This window comes from Pseudorca crassidens, chromosome 17, assembly GCF_039906515.1.
Source record: "Pseudorca crassidens isolate mPseCra1 chromosome 17, mPseCra1.hap1, whole genome shotgun sequence".
Taxonomy (NCBI): Eukaryota; Metazoa; Chordata; class Mammalia; order Artiodactyla; family Delphinidae; genus Pseudorca; species Pseudorca crassidens.
Window position 1 is genome coordinate 37,366,680 of NC_090312.1, and position 23,345 is coordinate 37,390,024.

The 23,345-nt window shown below is 37.3% G+C and overlaps 1 protein-coding gene across 5 annotated transcripts in view; it reads left to right on the forward strand.

Moving 5' to 3' along the window:
• The window catches only part of RGS22 (regulator of G protein signaling 22), a 165,950-nt gene that overhangs the window by 73,841 nt on the left and 68,764 nt on the right, over nucleotides 1–23,345 (forward strand). For all 5 annotated transcript variants that reach the window (XM_067711622.1, XM_067711624.1, XM_067711623.1 and 2 more), the window contains exons 11-14: nucleotides 1,064–1,197; nucleotides 3,398–3,512; nucleotides 4,965–5,087; nucleotides 5,910–6,011. In XM_067711622.1, coding sequence (XP_067567723.1) covers nucleotides 1,064–1,197; nucleotides 3,398–3,512; nucleotides 4,965–5,087; nucleotides 5,910–6,011 — 474 coding nt within the window. The remainder of the gene's footprint in view (nucleotides 1–1,063; nucleotides 1,198–3,397; nucleotides 3,513–4,964; nucleotides 5,088–5,909; nucleotides 6,012–23,345) is intronic.

Here is a 23,345-nt window from a genome sequence, read left to right on the forward strand (position 1 = left end):
TGTATATGAGATTTTATTGTTTGTTCTGGATAATAAAGCATCACAAATAAATTTCTTGCTCTCCAGCAGCACATATTACATTCTAATTGAAGTTGACATGTAAGAAAAGTTTGTTTCTTTTTCAAATTATAAAAATAATAAAACTACTGTAAATTTGGAAACTGAAGAGACAAATCACTCAGATCTCACCGACTTCTAGACAACTATTAACCTATTTTCTCTTAGGCTTTTTGTGAATTTTTAATTGTAATATACTTATATTTTTAATATACTTATATTTTTAATTGTATAATATACAATTTTTAATTGTAATATACTTATATCTTTCGATTCTGGTAATTTCTTCATCAGTATTTTTCCATAATTTTCATAATCCTTTTAAGTATTATATAATGTTACATTTATATATTATATATATAAATACATGTATAAGTATATATAATTGTTTCTTTCTCCTCTCTTTGGACATTTAGGTGTTTGTATTTTTTTGATTCATGTATGTAGCATCTCATGTTCTAGATTTAAATAATTAACTTTTGCCATAAAGAACATTTAAGAATGAGAAGAATACGCATGAAAATAAAATATCCAAAAATGGAAGGAAATAGTTCTGTTAAGATATAAGTCTCTTATGGACCAGTGGTGTCCACACATCTTTTCCCGCCCTGCTACCTGCATTCCCTACCCCACCACACACACATACACATACACACACAGGGCACTAAAACTTATTCAGTTACAGAATAAAGAAAAGTTTTTACAAAGTTCTTCCTCCAGGAAAGAGTCTTTTTTCATAATAACATAAAGCCTTTGGCCTTCTATTTTAATACTCTCAATAGGTATAGGGATTTCAGCCTGCTGGTTGCATGAAAGTCGGAGTTTGAGACGGAGAATAAAAAATATTCTCCGTCTCAAACATAGCATGGTAAGTGATAGAGTGAGGAAAGAAATCCTCTAATCAAAACAATTTTGAGGTATTTTTGGAGAGCTGTGCTTTATTCTCTGTCCTTTTTTTCCCATTTTGCCCATTTTTCACTTTGTTCATTATCTAACTACTTTTTAGAAAGAAGAATCCAGTTTATTACAACTTTCTAAATCTCCCAAGAAACCACCTAGAGTAAAAACAGCAATTCAAAAACCTTGGAAGAGTGAGTCTTTGAATCCAGTTTTTCCTAAGGATGATGTGATTAAGAAAGGGTAGGTGCAGCTTTTTGTGTCCCAAGTGCTTTTCTGCAATGATAAGATTTTTGAAGAATTTAAAAATTAAATAGAAATTGAAAACTAATACTTTTCTTTTTTTACATGAGTTCTTATATTTCAGGGATAGATACTAGAGGGTTGTATTTCCCATGCATACTCTAATTAATCGTAGAATGCCAAAGATTGGTAATTTTAAAGAGGTGGTAGTTATGATCTCTAGCTTCTCATGAGCTGTACAATCAAAAGATGTCTCTGAGAAGATTGCCCTTCAATTCTTTCTTTTCCCTGCTCAGTAATGTTTCTCAAGCTTGAGAACTCAAAATACCCTCAATAATATTGTACTTATTTAATACAGTATATTTTAAAAATTCGTTTAGATTTGCCCACCTATTTATGCTTTTCATTGTTCTTTATTTCAAACGGAGTTATTTTCCTTCAGCTTGAAGAAATACCCTTTGGTGTTAACTTTGGTGTGTAGTCTGCTGGTGGATAATGATTTGTTTAAGGATTTATTACTTCACTTTTATTCTTCTTTATTGAGATAAAATTTACCTGTCGTAAAATTCACTGTTTTAATCATGTTCAGGTATACAATTCAGTGACTTTTAGTATATGCACAAAGTTGTAAAACCATCACCACTATATAATTCCACAACAACTCATCAGCCAAAAAAGAAGCTCCATCTCATTAACGATCACTCCTCACTCTTCCCTCCCCCAACCCCCGGTAACCTCATCTACTCTCTGTACCTTTCCCTTCAAAGGAGAAGAGAGGGAAGGGTTCAGTAACCAAGGCAATGGGGCTACCTTGGACAGGAAATAGGACACTTCTTCCTGAGACAGGATGGAAGGAAGTATGGGCGGGTGTAGGTAAATATATCTGTTGATAGATAAATTTGAATGCTTTCAGCTGCAAATAACAGAAAAGTTGACTAACAATGGCCTAGACAAATGGAATTATGTTTTTCACAGAGCAAGAAATCTAAGTGTAGGCAACTGCCAGTATTGGTTCACCAGATCAGGAGTATTGAGGCCTAAGTCTTTGTAATGCTCTTGGCCATTCCTTTATAGTCAGTGGTGTTACAGCTCCTGACATCAGGCTTTCAAATCATAAAGAAGGAGGAGGGGCAATATCCATTAATTCTCTCCTTGTAGTCAGGAAAGCAGGCTTTCATAGAAGCTCCCCAGCAGACATCGTTTTATATCTCAGTCATAACTGTTACATGACAACCCCTCCCTACCTGGAGTCTTGATAAGTGAATATTCAGCTTTTTCAGTATTTTAGTGATGCTGGTGATAGAATCATGTTGTCAGAAATGGGTGTTGAGTTAGCCAGTCAATTAATAGTGTCTGCTACATGGCACAGGGGAAACTGAAGCATGATGTACCTACATTTTGTCTGAGAAGAACCTGCAGAGTAATCTGCTGGTGGATTGGCGTGGAGGAAGGCTGGTGAGTTGGAACAGGCATGGGTTATGGAGCTGGAAAATGAGGTTTGGAAGAATTGCAGTGGGCTATGGGAGAGGGAGCTGGATGAGAAAATATAAAAAGCTAATGTTGAAAGTCATTAGTCTAACTCCAGAGTCTTCCATCATCTCATCTCAAACCACCACATATAAACCCTTATGAATCCCACCTGTTGTGAGGATTAAATATGATCATATGAATTATATTTGGCACAATGTTTGGTATGTAGTTTAGCTGTTAGTGTTCTCTTGCCCTAAGAAAATTAGTTAACTTGCTGCATTTTAAACAAGACTTTGCCTACTTACCTTCATACATTGTTCACTCTTCTCACCATCTGAAGAACCCCTCTAAACACAGCCCCCACACACACATACACACAGAATTTATCTTCCACCCATTACTCAGGAAGAAGCTCATTTCTTTAATTACTAATATAGCTCCAAGGGACTTCTCATTCTTACACACCCATAGTTTTATTATCCGTCCCAGACATTTGGCATCTGTGATATGTTCACGAATTCATTCAACCAGCAGTTATTTTATTGAGAGTTGTCTTTATGTATGACTGTACCTCATTTTCTCAACTTCCTCTTGAGGGCTGGACTTGATGCTGATACTTTTTTTTCTAATTCTCTCACAATGCTTAGGAGCACGCCTAAGATTCGGTGAATGTATACCAAAGGTGCTCAAAATATTTGTTGATCAATTAGTTCTCATCCCTATAATTTAGGTCAAGGCACATGTCAGAAAGCAGCAAAATTATTTGTTTAGCATCTTTTACTGACATTTCTGAATGTCTGAAGCCCCAGCTGGGTAGAAGATATACTTATACAGAAGAACCTGTGGTAAGTATTTTGAGAACTGAGTAATTTGATTCCTCATTTAACCTATTCAGTGTCCCCTGATTTTAGAGAATTTTTAGTGATTTACCATAATGACTTTTTTCTTTACTGAACAAAAGAATTATTTTTTCCTTACAAAAGGATTTTTATGCAGAAACTTTCTATTTCCTTTTGTAGTACCATGTTGCTGTGTACTCTGTTGATTACTGTTTTCAAAAACAGCTACATTCTCGTTTTGGTATGATCACACCTCAGACACAAAATAAAGCCCTCTAGGATTTTTATTACATTTTTAACATTTTATAAAAAGTAATATTCTATGTTATGTTTTGGAAGTATGTTTAGAACTTTTATAAAGCAGAGTATTTCCAGTGTGTGGTTACTTTGATAATATGGATTTAATACACCAGTTCTAAATGAAAATTTCACATTCTTTAGCAATTATACTTTAGGTAGAAACTTTCGTAGTCCTAGTATGGACTGAACATTTGCATATAATTTTGGACTATTTATTTTATTCTAAGAAAACAGTTCTCCTTTTCTTCTATTTAGTATTATTTCCTACCCAAATAATGATTTTTTAGCTTTGGAATGCTAATGGTTAAACATCATAAAAACATTAAATTTTCACCTCAGAATTTGTTTAGTAGGGGGATAAAGGGAGAGGCAGAGAGACACTATAACAGAGAGAGCAAGAACCTGACTTAAACCCTAAATCGTCCATTCCACAGTTATCTTAAGATTACAAAGAAGTAGTCTGAGTTCCACACAACAGATAGCAAAGAGCTCATGTGAATATGGACGCCCTTCCTTATTCTAGAGTTACTCTTGTGCTTGGAGAAATAGCCAGCTTTCTGTGTTTCAAGAACGGTGTTAGGCTTGCCAGCACTGTTGGCAGAGAAGCCCATAAATAGCAAAGTTTTATGAGAACTTATACTGCCATTTACACTCTGAGGGCCGTGACCTGTATGGAGTGAGACTGTCCAAAGAGGGACCCCGCAAGGACAGTTAATGAGCATCACTGAGAGGCCTTGAAGATATTTCTTTTTATAACTCTCTTGTAGCTATTATAGCAGCGGTTCAAGGCTAAAATAACAGTAAATACGTAGGAAAGAGGCCACCAACAGAGATTTGGAAGACTCCTAAAATGGTGTCACGGTGCCTGAAATGTGAAAATAGTTGAGGTTGGGAAGTCAGTTTAATATTAAGTTTGAAATCAGATTAGTTTATCATAGAATGAACTCTGCTGCTATAGTTGGCTCCATAAACGAATCTTGTGGGACAGGCAGATGCAAACATACTGCATTAATTACATATATGGTACAAAAATAAAATAAAATAGTCCAGTGGGGAAATGACAGCTTGGTAGAATTTATGAAACCCTGTTGTTGTACAATGCCATAAAAAAATAACAATGTTTCTGGGTGGATAATGTACTTCTGTTTTGTTATCTAGATTAAAACCATGGCAGATGGTGCCTTGGGAGGATTTCACATGGAAAATTTGTTGCAATCTTTGTATGTAGAAAATAGAGCTGGATTCTTCTTTACTAAATTCTGTGAGAACTCAGGGAGCAAGGTAGAAGATAATTATTTTAAATCTAATTTTATACTTTTACTTCATTTAAAATGAGAGATTGAAATAACTTAATGCTCAGATAGTTATATTTGATGTTAAAATTCCCATCTCCTCTGGTAAGAAATCTCATGTTAAATATTTAGTAAAATTTTAAATATCTTAATTATAATTCTCTTTGGTTCATTTTCCTACTAAAATTACAAAGAAAAGTAAAATACAGATAGACAAGAATTGACTTGCATTATTAATAATAGATTACTTTCATATAACTTTGTTTCAGTGTAATGTATATTAACTTCAGTGCTGATTTCTATCAATCCTTTACGTTTTATTTTTAATAAGTCTAACAATGACAGTTGCAATGAATAGTAACAAACTTTTTCTAGGTTTTTTGTTTGCTTGTTTTTTAGTTGTCACAAACAGTCTTTATTTTGCTCAAATGAAAAGTATTTCACTAGCTCAATTATTAGAGTTGTGTTTGCTTCTGGTATAATATACATTTGCCCACATATATCAGAATACCTTCAGATTTTGGTTTCATGCCAGAGATAACGTGATTACTTTTTAATTATTAACTAGAACACTTACTATTTTAATGACCAATTATGTGAGAAACGTATATACAAAAATATAATGATCCAGTGACAATACCAATAAATAATTTGTATGTTGCCAGTTTGTGATATAAGATAAAACCGCCTTAAATTGAACCTGATTTATAGTAACACCAAGGAGCTAAACAATTATTTTTATTTGAAATTAGAGCTTTGTAGAGCTTTAATAATTGGGTGGTAGTAATTTATGTACTTTTTCCATCTGCAGTTGTGGAAGAACAGTGTGTACTTTTGGTTTGACCTACAAGCTTATCATCAGCTTTTCTACCAAGAAACAATTCACCCTTTTAAAGTATGCAAGCAAGCTCAAGTAAGTAGTAAATAATGTTGGTTCAATGTGAAGCACTAAGTACACAGAAATGAAAAGTTGTGTCCAGCCTCAAACAAGAGAAATCTGGGAGTGTGGGCAGAAAGGCAGCAGCTAAATTGTTGCCATTGAGTTACTTTATTTAAATGTCAGCAGAATATTGTTTTATAATCTGATTTGTGGGTTCTCAGTTTTATCTATTTTATTTGGTATGCCTTATTTTCTCTTTGCTGCCGATTAATTGCTCTTCCAACAAAGGACATCTTATCTTTTTTTCTAATTTATGCCTTTTTGGTTTGGTTGTGAGTAATTTAAAAGAGAACCCTGAGAGAGGACTTGTAATGAATCATTGAAGTGATTGGGAGCAGGGGCATTGACCAAAGATGTTCTCTGAGCTTCCTGCAGCAATCAGCTGTTGGAGATACTTAGGCTATTGGACCGTCTAAAGATGGGGAAAGAATGTTGACTGATTCTGTGTGGCATAGGCCCTGTGTCATCACCTGGCCTTCTGTGCTACATGCTATGTAAGACAGATACTCAGAGTTGGAGGAAAGAACATCTTAAGACCTCTCCAAAGCAAAATAGAGGACGGAGAACAGAGGATTCTCTGCAAAGAGAAAGAGAGAGTAGCCATTTTTTGAGGGGAGAAAGAAAGGGAATAGAATTATGACTCAAGCTAACTTATCTTTTCAGTTTTTATTCTTAGGCTCTCCTAATCTTTTATGGAGAGAGGTCATCAAGCCTAGAAAACTGCTGATCACTTCTATATCTGTTGACCACTTAAGTGGTTCTTATAATCTGAAATAACCCCATTCCAGGGGACCTTTCCTTGAGCAATGCTGAGGAGATTAGCTTCGTCATATTGTTTATTATCGTATTATAATCTTATTCAGGACATCAGAGAGTACTCCTGGGTGTTTGCTGTTACCTCCACCACCCTGACTTTGGCATTAATAACTATGTTTTATAAATCAGCTGACAGAACTTTGTACTTTTTACCATGAGAATTAGGGCTTCGGTTCCTACAGAGCCCAGATCTGGCTCCATGAAATCATGAAACTGTATCTCTAATTTGCCAGTACCATTTTCTGAGACCACACAATTGGCTCTTCTGCTTGTTAATCCTTTACCTGTAATTCTCTACTTATCCTCCTTTCCCTAACCTATTGCCTCTGACTGCTAAAGTGCCACCATTTTTTTTATGTTTTCACCACTACAAGGCTGACTCCTCTAAAAATCTTCAGCAGCTCACTCAGTTAAGTAGGTTTTTTTGTTGCTGTTGTAATCACAATATTTCCATATACTTGTAAAAGGGGAAATTCTGTTTGAGCTTGGTAGACGTTAATTCTTTGTAATGATATTCAACCAGCTATAAATGACTGTGAAACAGGATACACTCACAATTTTGTTATTCTGAGATATTCTGTTTGGGGATTATCGAGGCCCATAAGCTTTTTATCCTTCCGTAGCTTCTCTTTTGAAGAGTCAAAACAGTATAGGGGGAAGGGAGTGATGGAGACATTGGTTTTAGTTTAACTGGGGGAAATAAAAGGAGGAAATCATGTAATCTTTTTGACTTGTTTGCTTTTTGCATCTGTGGTTATTTTATTTTTTGGTTAGTGGAGCAATTGTCTAAATTGGTTTAGGTTTTAATTATCCAAGATTTCTGCCCCCAGATAAAAGAATTGCTTCTAATACCATGGTCCTATAGATTTGTTTCACAACATGAAATACCATTGGTTTCTTTATAATAGAAATGCTGTATAACTTCCTTCAAGGGTACATGTACAATACAGATCTTGGATTGATCAAGCCAATGGCAGAATATAATCAGCTGGCACTGTGTTAAAGTTGCCATTAACTTGATTTTTTTTTTTTTTTTTTGCGGTACGTGGGCCTCTCACTGTGTGGCCTCTCCCGTTGCGGAGCACAGGCTCCGGACGCGCAGGCTCAGCAGCCATGGCTCACGGGCCCAGCCGCTCTGCGGCATGTGGGATCTTCCCGGACCAGGGCATGAACCTGTGTCCCCTGCGTCGGCAGGCAGACTCTCAACCACTGTGCCACCAGGGAGGCCCTAACTTGATTTTTATATTGTCTCTGTACATCTGATGAGCTGCGTGGTAAGAGACCAGGGGTTGATTACAGAAGACTTACATGCTTTTCTGTATGCTGATCGACACATTACATACCTTGAAGTTTTATTACCTCAAGAAGTATTGCAGAAATATCTGTGGGCAGACTAGATGGGAGGTCAGTGATAGTGATTTAGCATGACTAACTGTGGTCCAGGAGTTTGAACGACAGTCTTGGGCACATCCTGAAGGTTTCATTGCACAGCTTCCAGATAGAATCGTTCAGTTAGGAACCAAATGAAATGGTCTTGGCAAGGAGGAAGAGAAGCAGCACCAGAGTGCAAAGATACAGTCTTTGATCCTAGCAACAACTTGCCAGTGGACCATCTATCACTGCCAAGATTTGGAACCAAGATTTCTGCCAATAGTCCTACTGTTTTTTTAACATTACATACTTGCTTCAGTGAGACCATTACAATAGAATGAAGTGGATCTGGGTACCACAGTCTTTTGTAAGTTCTTCTATCTTTGTAGAAACCTTTCAAACTGTATCCCAACAAAAACTACACATTTAGAATTTACCACTCTCCAAAGCATATACATTGGGATTTTAAAAAAATTAGTAAAAAAGGAAAGTATTATACATGTTTACACATATGTATACATACACACAAACATGTTCAAAATAAAAAATCAGTGGGAAGGAGGAAGAGAGAAAAAAAGAGTAAAAATTAGAGCCTAGGAGCAAAATTATGTGGAGAATGTAGGAATTAATGAGTAGAGAGGGTAGATAAGAATGAAATGAAAGTGAGGAATAAGAGGATTGCTAGGTAAATCCACGGCACTTTTACTACAGAGTGCTATTGAATCTAAAGATGTTCTTGCAGCAATGTGAGATTTTTGCCTTATTGAATTGAACATCAGGGTAACACATTTTTAAACTGAAGTATAGTTTATTTACAATGTTTCAAGTGTACAGCAGTGTGATTCAGAATATATATATATTAATTTTGTTTATACCCAGTAAGTAGTCTCAACTATTTTTTTATTACCATCAATGATGTATAGATTTATTTAGTTATTTATTTAACATCTTTATTGGAGTTTAACTGCTTTACAATGGTGTGTTAGTTTCTGCTTTGTAACAAAGTGAATCAGCTATACATATCACGCACAAATTTCTTGCTTACCGTTGGTTTTTGCATCACATTCCTTCCTTTGGGTTTGATTTCTGAAGAATAGCTTTTAATAGGTTTTTCATTAGGATTTACTAGTGGTAAAAATCAGATTTTTTTGGTCTGAAAATGTGTATTTTCTTCTCTCATTGATCATTTAGCTGAATATAGAATTCTAGGTGGACAATTTTCTCTCAGCACTTTGCAGATATTATTCTACTGTCTTCTGGTTTCTATTGCTATTGTTGAAGAGTCTGCTTTTGCTCCCTTGAGGGAGGATGTTTTTTCTCATTCCTTTTATAATCTTCCCTTTGACTTTGGGGTTCTGTATGTCACCTCAATGTGTTTATTACTACAATTATCTTTCTTGGGTCTAAGTTGCTTCTAGAATCTGAGGAGTCATGTCTTTCATCAATTCTGGAAAATTCTCAGCCATTATTTCTTTCAGTCTTTCTACTTCTCTTTTCTGGATTCTCTGGTCAATGTTGGTGCTTTTCAGTCTATCCCATATCTCTCTTAATCTCTCAAGTTTCTCCATCTTGTAATATCTGTGTTATATGTTTTAAAACTGAACAAGATCAATTTTCTTTGATCTGTTTTCCAGTTCATATTTTATTTCTTCAGCAGATTTCAATCTGCTGTTTAACCCATCCATTGAGTTAAATCATTTAAGGAATTACTTTTTATTATTATTAGACATTCTACTTGTGTTTTTTAAATCTTCCTGGTGATTTATCTTTTTGTCTTATTTTTCTTCATGTTTTTAGTTCTCCTTTTATGTCTTAAGCATTTTAAACATATTTTATAGTCTGTAGCTGTGTTAGGTATCTATTCCTACATAAGGGTATTATCACAACTTTGTGGCTTAAACAACACACCTTTATTACCTCACAGTTTATACGGATAAGGAGTCTGGGCACAGCTTTGCTGGGTCCTCCACAAGGCTGTAAATCAGGATATTGACCAGGGCTGGTTTCTCATCTGGGGCTCACCTGGGGAACAGTCTTCTTCAGTGCTCACATGGTTGTTAGCAGCATTCAGTTCCTTGCAGACCACCAAAATAAGAACTCATTTTTTGTTAGCTGTCAGCTAGCAGCCACTTCGGCTCTGTGCCATGTGGTCCTCTCCATATGGTAGCTCGCAACATGGCAGCTTGCTTCTCCAAAACCAGCAAGGGAGGGAGTTTCTTAGTAAGACTGGCATTACCGTCTTATGTAACATAATCATGTACACGTAATCACATAAATCTCATCATTGTTGCTGCATTCTGTTGGTTAGAAGCAAGCCATACGTATGCCCACACTTAGGGGGAGAGGGTTATGAAAGGGAATGAACACTAGGAGACACTGTTCATGGGTGCCACCCTAGAGTCTGGCTGCTACAATATCCAATAATTCCATGATTTGCAGTTCTTGGGAGAACTAATTCTGCTATTTATTATTTCTGCTGACATGGTGGATTCTTTCCTTCTGTGTTTTGTAATGTTGAATTATGAGCTCTTATAGTAAAGTTTTTATCTGGGGTGCTTCTGCTAGGCACATTTTTAATGCTAATTTGTCGTCTTGGGGTTTCCTCATTTGCCAAGTGTAATCTTGAAAACCACACCCACATGATGGTAAACTCATGATAGTGCATCCTCAGGAGATATTTTTCTTTTACATAGAGTATAAGCCAAGCAAGACAAGCATGCTTCTTTTTTGTTTCCTAGGTTTGGTAGTTGTATATATGTACATTTTTTCCCACTCTATGTTTCACTTTGTGTGTACCCCTTCAAGGACCATGGTGTACGTATGGGTCTCAGTGTTACATTTTCACTTTGTGAGGGTCCAAGGCCCTATCTCCTGTACCCTGTGGCTCTTATAACCCACATCCTTGATTCACCCCATGGTAGTCTCATCATCAGCTCATGCTTAGCACCCTGGTTTTCAGTACACTCCTTAATTTTGACCCATGGTAATTTTCCTTACTACCGCAGCTATGCATTTAAAAGGATATTAGTTATCCTTTATCCAGTACTTCTAGGCAGTTTATAGAGAAAAAGATTCAAGTAATCTAGCCTGCCAACATATCAAAAAAGGGAGTCTCTGCAAGAAGCAGTCATATATTTTCTAATTTAATACCCATAGTAAGAATGGGAGGTATTTTTATCCTATTTTTTATAGATAAAAAAGAACCTAAGGCTTCCCTGGTGGCGCAGTGGTTGGGAGTCCGCCTGCCGATGCAGGGGACACGGGTTCGTGCCCCAATCCGGGAAGATCCCACATGCCGCGGAGCGGCTAGGCCCGTGAGCCATGGCCTCTAAGCCTGTGTCCGGAGCCTGTGCTCCGCAACGGGAGAGGCCGCAACAGTGAGAGGCCCGTGTACCGCAAAAAAAAAAAAAAAAAAGAAGAATCTAGATCTCTGAAATGTTAACTTTGCCAAAGTTTCATAGCTGGGAACAAACTTAAGCTCAAACTTGAGGTGCAAAACCTACTTCAGTGCTGTACTTTGCCTTCTCTGCTCTACATATAAAAGTTCATCACGTCTACCGCAGAGGACTTTGTAAGGTCTGTATAAGATAATGTAGATGGAAATATTTTGTAGTTTAATGTAGGGCACTCTATGAAATAAGTAGGTATTATTATTATTAGAGTCAATACTTACGGTTCTGTCAATTGCCTGGTTAATGGAGAACGAAGATAGGAATTTGAAGAAAATAAGATAGAAGAACAGCAGCTCCTAAACCAACAGCTATTCATTTAACCAATACCATAACTTATTCTGAGATTAAAAATACCACTTAAATCAAAATGTGCTTCATATAATTACAAACTTTTAAGCTATATTTTATAATATTCTGTTACTCACTTATTAGTTAACATTCACAAAGAGCCTGGTATGTGCCAAGTAATGTTCTGTGAATGCAAAGATAATTAGGACAAAGTTCTTGGCTTAAAGAGCTCACTCTGTAGTGGGGGAGAGAGAGAATTATGGAGGTACTTCAGTCACATTTAAAATAAAACCAGATAATAGCATCTTAACTGTAAATTAAATAAGTTCTGCCTTTACTGGCAGATAAAAGTTGGTTATCGTTTTTATTTTTTTAAATCAACATCTTTTCAAATACCTGTAGAAGGGAGAGAACTATTTCCTTTTTTTTTTTTTCCCATTTTTTGAGCCGAACGCTTTAATCCTTTAGTCTTATTCCTGCTCTGTGAAGCAATACAAAATAAATCTCTGTCTTTCGGGTGACAACTCTTCAAACAAAAATATTATACTGTCCTGTTTTACTCCTCTCAACAACTTTAGACTAAATCTCAAATCTTTTACATTTGAGATTTAGGTCTTTAATCTTAGCTAGATGAAATCTTGACATTTGGAAGTCCCATTCCTGACATCTCCACCCAGTAATTTGACAGCTCATAAATATTCTGGCCTAATGCTCTAGTGAGCAACGGTTGTGCCTCTAATCCCTACAAAGAAATCAGTTGATGGGTCCCATGGCAAATAAGTCAGTCTAAGTGATTACCCCTATTCACCCAGTATCTCTAAGGGTTTACTCTATTTTTTTTGGAATTTTATTTTATTCTATTTTATATATACAGCAGGTTCTTATTACTTATCTATTTTATACATATTAATGTATATACGTCAATCCCAATCTCCCAGTTCATCCCACCACCAACGACCCCCCCCCCGATGCCGCTTTCCCCCCTTGGTGTCCATACGTTTGTTCTCTACATCTGTGTCTCTATTTCTGCCTTGCAAACCGGGTCATCTGTACCATTTTTCTAGATTCCACATATATGTGTTAATATACAATATTTGTTTTTCCCTTTCAGATTTACTTCACTCTGTATGGCAGTCTCTGTGTCCATCCATGTCTCTACAAATGACCCAATTTCATTCCTTTTTATGGCTTAGTGATGTTCCATTGTATATATATACCACATCTTCTTTATCCATTCGTCTTTCGATGGGTATTTAGGTTGCTTCCATGACCTGGCTATTGTAAATAGTGCTGCAATGAACATTGTGGTACATGTGTCTTTTTGAGTTATGACTTTCTCTGGGTATATGTCCAGTAGTGGGATTGCTGGGTCATATGGTAATTCTATTTTTAGTTTTTTAAGGAACCTCCATACTGTTCTCCATAGTGGCAGTATCAATTTACATTCCCACCAACAGTGCAAGAGGGGTCCCTTTTCTCCACAGCCTCTCCGGCATTTGTTGTTTGTAGATTTTCTAATGATACCCATTCTGACTGGTGTGAGGTGATACCTCATTGTAGTTTTCATTTGCATTTCTCTAATAATTAGTGATGTTGAGCATGTGCCTCATGGTCATCTGTATGTCTTCTTTGGAGAGATGACTATTTAGGTCTTTTGCCCATTTTTTGACTGTGTTGTTTGTTTTTTTAATATTGAGCTGCATGAGCTGTTTATATATAATGGGCATTAATCCTTTGTCTGTTGATTCGTTTGGAAATATTTTCTCCCGTTCTGAGGGTTGTCTTTTTGTCTTGTTTAGAGTTTCCTTTGCTGTGCAAAAGCTTTGAAGTTTCATTAGGTCCCATTTGTTTATTTTTGGTTTTATTTCCATTACTCTGGGAGGTGGGTCAAAAAATATCTTGCTGTGATTTATGTCAAAGAGTGTTCTTCCTATGTTTTCCTCTAAGAGTTTTATAGTGTCCGGTCTTACATTTAGGTCTTTAATCCACTTTGAGTTTATTTATGTGTATGGCGTTAGGGATTGTTCTTATTTCATTCTTTTATATGTAGCTGTCCAGTTTTCCCAGGACCACTTATTGAAGAGACTGTCTCTTCTCCCTTGTATATTCTTGCCTCCTTTGTCATAGATTAGTTGACCATAGGTGCGTGAGTTTATCTCTGGGCTTTCTATCCTGTTCCATTGATTTATATTTCTGTTTTTGTGCCAGTACCATATTGTCTTGATTACGGTAGCTTTGTAGTATAGTCTGAAGTCAGGGAGTCTGAGACCTCCAGCTCCATTTTTCTCCCTCAAGATTGCTTTGGCTCTTCAGGGTCATTTGTATCTCCATACAAATTTTAAGATTTTTTGTTCTAGTTCTATAAAGCATGCCATTGATAATTTTATATGAATTGCATTGACTCCGTAGATTGCTTTGTGTAGTATAGTCATTTTCACAATATTGATTCTTCCAATCCAAGAACATGGTATATCTCTCCATCTGTTTGTGTCATCTTTGATTTCTTTCTCCAGTGTCTTGTAGTCTTGTGAGTCTTTTACCTCCTTAGTTAGGCTTATTCCTAGGTATTTTATTCTTTTTGTTGCAATGGTGAATGGGATTGTTTCCTTAATTTCTCTTTCTGATCTTTCATTGTTAGTATATAGGAATGCAAGAGATTTCTGTGCATTAATTTTGTATCCTGCAACTTTACCAAATTCATCGATTAGCTCTAGTAGTTTTCTGGTGGCATATTTAGGATTCTCTATGTATCGTATCATGTCATCTGCAAACAGTGACAGTTTTACTTCTTCTTTTCCAATTTGTATTCCTTTTATTTCTTTTTCCTCTCGGATTGCTGTAGCTAGGACTTCCAAATCCTTGTCTTGTCCCTGATCTTAGAGGAAATGCTTTCAATTTTTCACCATTGAGAATGGTGTTTGCTGTGGGTTTGTTGTATATGGCCTTTATTATGTTGAGGTAGGTTCCCTCTATTCCCACTTTCTGGAGAGTTTTTATCATAAATGGGTGTTGAATTTTGTCAGAAGCTTTTTCTGCTTCTATTGAGATGATCATATGGTTTTTATTCTTCAGTTTGTTAATATGATTGCTTTGTGTATATTGAAGAATCCTTGAATCCCTGGGATAAAACCCACTTGATCATGGTGTATGATCCTTTTACTGTGTTGTTGGATTCTGTTTGCTAGTATTTTTTTTTAATATTGACATATGTCGTGAATTTTAAAATTTATTTATTTATTTATTAATGGCTGTGTTGGGTCTTCATTTCTATGTGAGGGCTTTCTCTAGTTGTGGCAAGCGGTGGCCACTTTTCATCGCGTTGTGCGGGCCTCTCACTATCACGGCCTCTCTTGTTGCGGAGCACAGGCTCCAGACGCGCAGGCTCAGTAATTGTGGCTCACGGGCCCAGTTGCTCCACGGCATGTAGGATCTTCCCAGACCAGGGCTCAAACCCGTCTCCCCTGCATTGGCAGGCAGATTCTCAACCACTGCGCCACCAGGGAAGCACTGTTTGCTAGTATTTTGTTGAGGATTTTTGCATCTGTATTCATCTGTGATATTGGTCTGTAATTTTCTTTCTTGGTATTATCTTTGTCTGGTTTTGGTATCAGGGTTATGGTGGCCTCACAGAATGAGTTTGGGAGTGTTCCTTCCTCTGAAATTTTTTGGAAGAGTTTGAGAAGGTTGGGTGTTAGCTCTTCTCTAAATGTTTGATAGAATTCACCTGTGAATCCATCTGGTCCTGGACTTTTGTTTCTTGGAAGATTTTTAATCACAGTTTCAATTTCATTACTTGTGATTGGTCTGTTCATGTTTTGTATTTCTTCCTGGTTCAGTCTTGGAAGGTTATACTTTTCTAAGAATCTGTCCATTTCTTCCAGTTTGTCCTTTTTTTTTTTTTTTTTTTTTTTTTGGGCGGTACACGGGCCTCTCACTGTTGTGGCCTCTCCCGTTGCGGAGCACAGGCTCTGGATGTGCAGGCTCAGCGGCCATGGCTCACGGGCCCAGCTGCTCCGTGGCATGTGGGGTCTTCCCGGACCGGGGCACAAACCTGTGTCCCCTGCATTGGCAGGTGGACTCTCAAGCACTGCGTTACCAAGGAAGCCCCAGGTTGTCCATTTTATTGGCATAGAGTTGCTTGTAATTGTCTCTTTGGATGCTTTGTATTTCTGCAGTGTCTGTTGTAACTTCTCCTTTTTCATTTCTAATTTTATTGATTTGAGTCCTCTCTCCCTTTTTCTTGATGAGTCTAGCTAAAGGTTTGTCAATTTTATTTATCTTCTCAAAGAACCAGCTTTTAGTTTTATTGATCTTTGCTGTTGTTTTCTTTGTTTCTATTTCATTTATTTCTGCTCTGATCTTTATGATTTCTTTCCTTCTACTGACTTTGGGTTTTGTTTGTTCTTTCTCTAGTTCCTTTAGGCGGAAGGTTAGACTGTTTCTTTGAGGTTTTTCTTTTTTTTTTTTGCGGTATGCAGGCCTCTCACTGTTGTGGCCTCTCCCGTTGCGGAGCACAGGCTCTGGACGTGCGGGCTCAGCGGCCACGGCTCACGGGCCCAGCCGCTCTGCGGCATGTGTGATCTTCCTGAACCAGGGCCCGAACCCATGTCCCCTGCATCGGCAGGCGGACTCTCAACCACTGCGCCACCAGGGAAGCCCCGAGATTTTTCTTGTTTGTTGAGGTAGGATTGTATTGCTATAAACTTCCCTCTTAGATCTGCTTTTGCTGCATCCCATAGGTTTTGGATCGTCGTGTTTTTGTTGTCATTTGTCTCTAGGTATTTCTTGATGTCCTCTTTGATTTCTTCAGTGATCTCTTGGTTATTTAGTAACGTATTGTTTAGGTTCCATGTTTTTGTGTTTTTTATGTTTTTTTCCCTGTAATTTACTTCTAATCTCATAGAGTTATGTTCGGAAAAGATGCTTGATATGATTTCAGTTTTCTTAAATTTACTGTGGCTTGATCGGATTTACTCTTACATTTGCACAACTTCACAAGAGAGAAAGGAAACTAAAAACCTAAGTCAATTAATGTCATCAGGCCTATACCATCTCTTGGTGTTTTTAGGAAGCTGTAATTTGTGATATAATAATAATGCAGAATTCATTAATGTTTTCATTTAACAATGTTTTATTGCTGTCCTTCTCAACCTCTCTGGCCCCAAATCGTTTAAATTTTCCATTAGGTGATCTTAGGCACAGTGTGGATCCAAATGAAGTTCATTCCAGGTTGTGCCCTACCTCAGGGTTCTACAGTAATGTCCACGTACTTGGCCCCTTTGCTCCTGCTCCATTTTTTATTACTGTAGAAACAGGAAAGAAACATAAACTGGGTAGCACTTAGACCAGCAGTTACAAGCACATTTGCCCTTGCCTAAAAATGTTGCAGATATTTCCACAAATATTTATCATAAACATCTAGTATACATGAGGCTCTGATCCATGCTGGGAGCACTTTGAGGAACAAAACACATACAGGTGCTACCGCCCAAATACTATCAAAGTTCAAGAATATGCTCTCTTTTTTTTGCCTACTTTTCCAGAGAGTGCTAGAAAGATTGAGAAAGAAGAGACCATGTAGCTCTTTCTCTATGAAATTTGCATTGTACTGACAATGTTTTCCAATGAAGTCTGAGCTAATTTTAGGTTACCAAAACCTTGGGTGTTAACCACAAATTCCTTTGAAAAAATGTTATGGCATAAGAGGGGCAGTGTTGAAGATTCTTTTGATAATCAGCTTAGTTTTTTCTTTGCTTGCTGTCATCCATTACCTTAATTGTTTAGCTCCTCTCTTTACTTGGCATTTACAGGACTTAAATACTTCAGGGTGGTCCTGACATTTTCATTAAAGTGGTATGAGCTAAATGCTCCTTCTCTAGGCTGATGGTGTATTTTCAGGTGCACTAACAGAGATCATTATTTCTTCATACAGCAGTAGTATTAAGAATCAAGCTGTGTTTCTTAAAAGATGAATGGGCATGGGTGAGGGGTCAGGTTGGGGTGATGATTAAATGTGGAAAATCCTGTACCTCTTTATAGCTTAATGGTAAATTTCAGAATCTTCGTAATTAGGTTGTTTCTGAGTATCAGGCCTGTTACTTATTCAGGCTTTGTTACATTATTTGTTTTTGTTACCAGAGAGATGGTGTCTCGAGTACCACTCCGGCTTGGACTGTTGAGCACTATGAATCACTGAGCACGGAATCCACAGGGTTCTTGTCCTGCATCCCATTTTGTGGCACTTGCTGGTGAACTGGACTCAGGAAGAACACATGTAGCAGCCAGCTGTCTGGCTTACAGTTATTCATTCGTTTCCCCTGTTCCTGACGTTCATACGAGCTACCCGTGTTCAGTCCTAAGATTTTGAATATTATAGGATTATGGACCAAAAGAGATCCTTTTTTAATCCTTTTGTTTCCAGAAAAATCAACACCTGAACTTCTCTAAACCATAATTATCATTATACCTGACATTTATTTAATGTTTACTATCTGTCAGGTTCTATGGAAATCACTTTACATGGATAATTTTATTTAGTTCTTGACAATTCTAAGAGGTAGATATTGGTGTTCTCTCCATTTTACAGATTAGGAAACTGAGATTTAGAGTTGAGTAATTACCTAAGGCAATACTTTCCATTTAGCAATTAGTGAGCTTGGAATTAGAACCAAGTATTCTGACTGCAGACTCTGTACTCTTAACTTCTAAGTCATTGCTTTCTGATTAATTGTCTCTAGAAAAAAAGGAGTATCTGTTTATCACCTTGTTTAATTTTTCACTTTGGTATCTTAAAATATCTTTATGAATGTTGAATATCGAATTTCACCCTTAATAGTTTCCCCCACTGGACTATAAGTTCCAAGAAGACAGTCTGCTTTGTTTACCTCATATATTCAGAACTGGAGCTGGCATATAAAAGATGCTGTAATATTTTTTGAATGAACTCATTGGCATGCTTATATTCTTAGCAACATATTGTAAGCCTAATTATAGATAATAATTGATTATTTATAAATGACTGCCAGCCGGGTGCTTTTAATTGTTAAAAAATTTTTAAATAAAATAGCTTCATGGGGCTTCCCTGGTGGCGCAGTGTTTGAGAGTCCGCCTGCCGATGCAGGGGACACGGGTTCGTGCCCCGGTCTGGGAAGATCCCACATGCCGTGGAGTGGCTGGGCCCATGAGCCATGGCTGCTGAGCCTGCGCGTCTGGAGCCTGTGCTCCGCAATGGGAGAGGCCACAACAGTGAGAGGCCCGCGTACTGCAAAAAAAAAAAAGCTTCATAAGCCCCCATATACCGTCACCCAGCTTCAACAATGATCAAAATTCTGTCTTTCCAGACATACTGTGTTTATAGTCCAAGATTTCTCTTAGTAAGGAGCCCTTAACAAGCTTCCCTGGAGCAACAGTGAAATCTCCCTGTCTCCTCCCACCTCACTCAAGGAACTTAAAAATAAGGTTGCTTTCTGAAACTTAAACTATGAAATCAGTGTGTAATAATTCAGAATGGATATGAGCAGTTGTCTAGAGACAGAATGGCTTCACAGACCTCAAGACTTCTAATGAACATGCCAGTACATCTAAAAAAAAGAGTGTTCTGGGCAAGAAGAGGCATTGATCAGCAGCAGCATCCAGAAAGAGAGGTGTTACAGAGGCAGTCCTTGACCATGCCCTTGAAGCGCTGTCCTCAGCCAGCTGCTCTTGTGAGCAGCTGGTCAGCCTGACAGATCTGGAAGGAAAGAACATTCATAGGGTCATAGTTAACTTCCCTTGTTTTGACTCCAAGCAACCTGCTACATTTGAGCTTGCTTTCCAAGGTGCCGGTGAACGTAAATATCCCATCTGTTTGGTGGTTGATTTTCTCATTGTAAAGTAATTCCTCAACGCCCTGGTTTTAGTATCAGTTTCTTGTGCTTTGTTGGCCTGGGTTAGCTTCTCTGTGAGGCAGGTTTTTTAGGTCCAAAATGTTAATATAGTCATGGTTTTCTTTCTGAATTATTCTTTGTTCACTGATTTTCAAGGAATTATTTTTATTAGAGGTTAAATAATTCCATTAGTTTAAATATCTATTTTGCTTTTGTCTGTTAAAATGTTTTTTAAATTGAATCCAAAAATTATAAAAATAAAATCCTTGTTTGTTGCTTAGGTTGCCTAAACTGCTTAATAATAACTCTTTTTTGTTTTTGAATTTTATTCCATTATATACTGAGTCGATTTTGCTTAAAATACCTTAAGCAATGGCCCGAGTCAGTCTTAAGCCTAGTCTGTTTTGTCCCTTGAGTTTGTGGTTTGTTTTTGGCTTTATTTAACATGTTGTTTTCCCTTTTGATTTTTCATTCTGTCCAAAATGATTCAAGTTTGTTTTACTCTTTTATCCTATTGCCATTTTCTTACGTTCTCTTTTGCACTGAATTCTGCTTAGTAGAGTCTGAGTAATTGCCAGAAATTCTCTATTTGATTGTCATCACATTATCTTTTTTGTGCAACTCCATCTTGTGTTGATCTCTGCAGTAGTTTGCCTCTCAGTATCAGGATGTTTCAATCTCTAGATCCCATCTTTAAGATTCCTAATTGAAAAAACCCAAGGTCCTTCACATGAAAATCCATTTGTGGAAAGCTCCATCTGTAATTTATTCCCTCTCGGCATAGCTCCTCAATAATGTTTTTGAGCTCCTTGTGGGGTATGAGAGGTCGTTATAAATCATCATTTTTTCCTCCTTTCGCAGGAAAAAAAAAAAAACATTGGATTGCTTGAACTTGCTCGTTATTTTTCTTCTTCCTCATATGAACTCAGATAATGATGTTCTATGTCTGCTAGAGCTGTGAAGTTATGAAAACAGACTTCTCTTTTTGCTGAAGTAAATATTTTGTGATTTCTGAAAGTGTCCCATATCAGGGCATTTACATTCCTTTTGTAAACTCCTCTAGGAACTCTTTGCCTTAGCTTTTTGGGGCACAGTTTCATTTCATTTTTTTATATGAACTCCAAGGATGAAATTATTGAGCTCAGTTGAGAAGATCCCATGTGACTTGCTATTTGCCTTCAAGTACAGTAATATGTTTTTTGTTGTTGTTACAGCATAGTGGACATCTGTTCTGTTGTGTACAAGATTATTTGTGAAGTGATTTTGGTCTCTTTGTGGTCCAGACACTGCATCAAGATCCATTAGTACCAGTTAGTTTTATTTCTCATGATGCTTTAATGTTTCTCCTTCATAGCTTCTCCTTATACTTTCTCATGAGGACAAGTTAACAAGCTTTTCCCAACTAAACTCTTACCTCTTCTGGTTTCCTAATCCAACTGAAGTTAAATTTAACATTTGAAGTTTAACTTTGCCCTTTTCCAAATAAAGACTATTCAGGATGTAAACAAACAATGTTAAAGAAAAACTTACTTGCCCTGCTCCTGTAGTTTGACTTTAATTTAACTATTAAAAAGAACTTGGGCTTCCCTGGGGGCGCAGTGGTTGAGAATCTGCCTGCTAATGCAGGGGACACGGGTTCGAGCCCTGGTCTGGGAAGATCCCACATGCCGCGGAGCAACTAGGCCCGTGAGCCACAACTACTGAGCCTGCGCGTCTGGAGCCTGTGCTCCTCAGCAAGAGAGGCCGCGATAGTGAGAGGCCCGCGCACCGTGATGAAGAGCTTGCCACAGCTAGAGAATGCCCTCGCACAGAAATGAAGACCCAATACAGCCAAAAAGAAAGAAAGAAAGAAAGAACTTTACTGTAGCCGTATTTTTAAAAATGGATGCCAGTTATACAGTATTCAAGTAAACTGTGTTATAAACTGGCATATTCTGGCCCGAATTAGTTTATTCTGGTATGTGGCTTTGCCTCCAGTGAGTACTTGAATTAGTTGGTGTCATTTGCTTCTTTCCTACTTTATTTCTCTTTGTTTGGTAATCGTGATAGGAAAAGAGAATTATCTTTGCCTTATACTCAGTGGTATGATGATAAATGTTTAATAACCACCTCTCTGGGCGGTGGATAAGCAGCCCTGATTTGTAGCTTTTGCTGATCTCTGCGTGTAAATACTCTCTCCGTGGATGATTACAAGCTGCCAACATGGCGTTACTGAGCACAGAGTTGGGAGGAGAGGTGCAGCAGCCCACCGTTATACAGTATTTTCCACCAGACAGATAGAATAGAGATAAATAACCCCAAGAGCATGGATAGTCGTAAAACAGTAAAATCATTAGGAAGTAATCGGTTTTGAGTATTCATCATCTTTGTTTTTAATATAATTTGCTTAATTGTAAGTTTATATAATTTTTGATAGTGACTGAATTTAACAACCTACTCACCAAGTTCCTGAAAATTCGTGAATTAGCTCTTGTAAGCTGGCTTCAGTTTACAATGGAGGAAGAGATAATGACAAGGGTAAAGGATCACTCTGATCCTCTCAATCGTATATTTCTCTAATGTTATCGCTGGAGACCCTGACCCTCCACCTTCACATTTTTCCTCTACCCTTTAGAGACTGCCAGTGAACGCCTCGCTTGTACCTAGCAAAGAAAGCATGGTATCTTTGCTCCAGAATCTCCACAGCCTGCACAGTTTGTTTAGTATAAACTGAAAATAAAAGGAGTTTAAGAAAAATCTTTGTATATTTCAGTAGCCAAAGTTGTTTTCGTCTTTTATCTTTCTAGTGTATGAAATAGTGTCATGGGTTTTATGGGATATTTCTTCTTCTCAGGGGCCAGTGAGGTCTTTGTTGATACTACACTGTCAGTCCATCTGGCAGGATCCTAATGCTACCTCCCAATAAGTAGAAGGAAATAGCAACAGCAGACAGCTTTATATTTCCTCTACTCTCTTGGTGGGCATGTTGGACAGTTACTAGAAGATGGTGAAAGATACATATCTTTGTGTAGCCTTACATGATTAGAGTTACTTCTTTTACTATTGCAGTGGAGTAATGGGTCTAAGAAAAAAGGATTTGCTAAAAACGCCAAATGCTGAAGCATGAATGTTTTCTCCTAATCTCTGGAATACTTTCATAAGTTATTTTGAAAATCTTCTTTTTAAATGTCCCCAGTTTTATTAACCTGGTGATATGCTCTGCTAGTTGTCCTGTAATCCGGTATTAAGATCTCACAGCATATAGGTTTTTACACATCTTGTACCTCGTTTACTGAGGGACTCATTTTACATCATACAGTTCTGCAGTTGGCCTGGAGGTGACAGCAGAACATCATGCAATCAGTGTTACCAGGCAGTCATAGAAAGATACACATACATGATCATTAAAATAAATACATCAAGACAAATTATGTGAAACTGTTCCATTAACATAACTAACAGCTGAAATGTAACATAGCAGATCAACACATGTGCTACAGCATTTGGTGTTATTCTTGACTTTGCCTTTTAAGGCT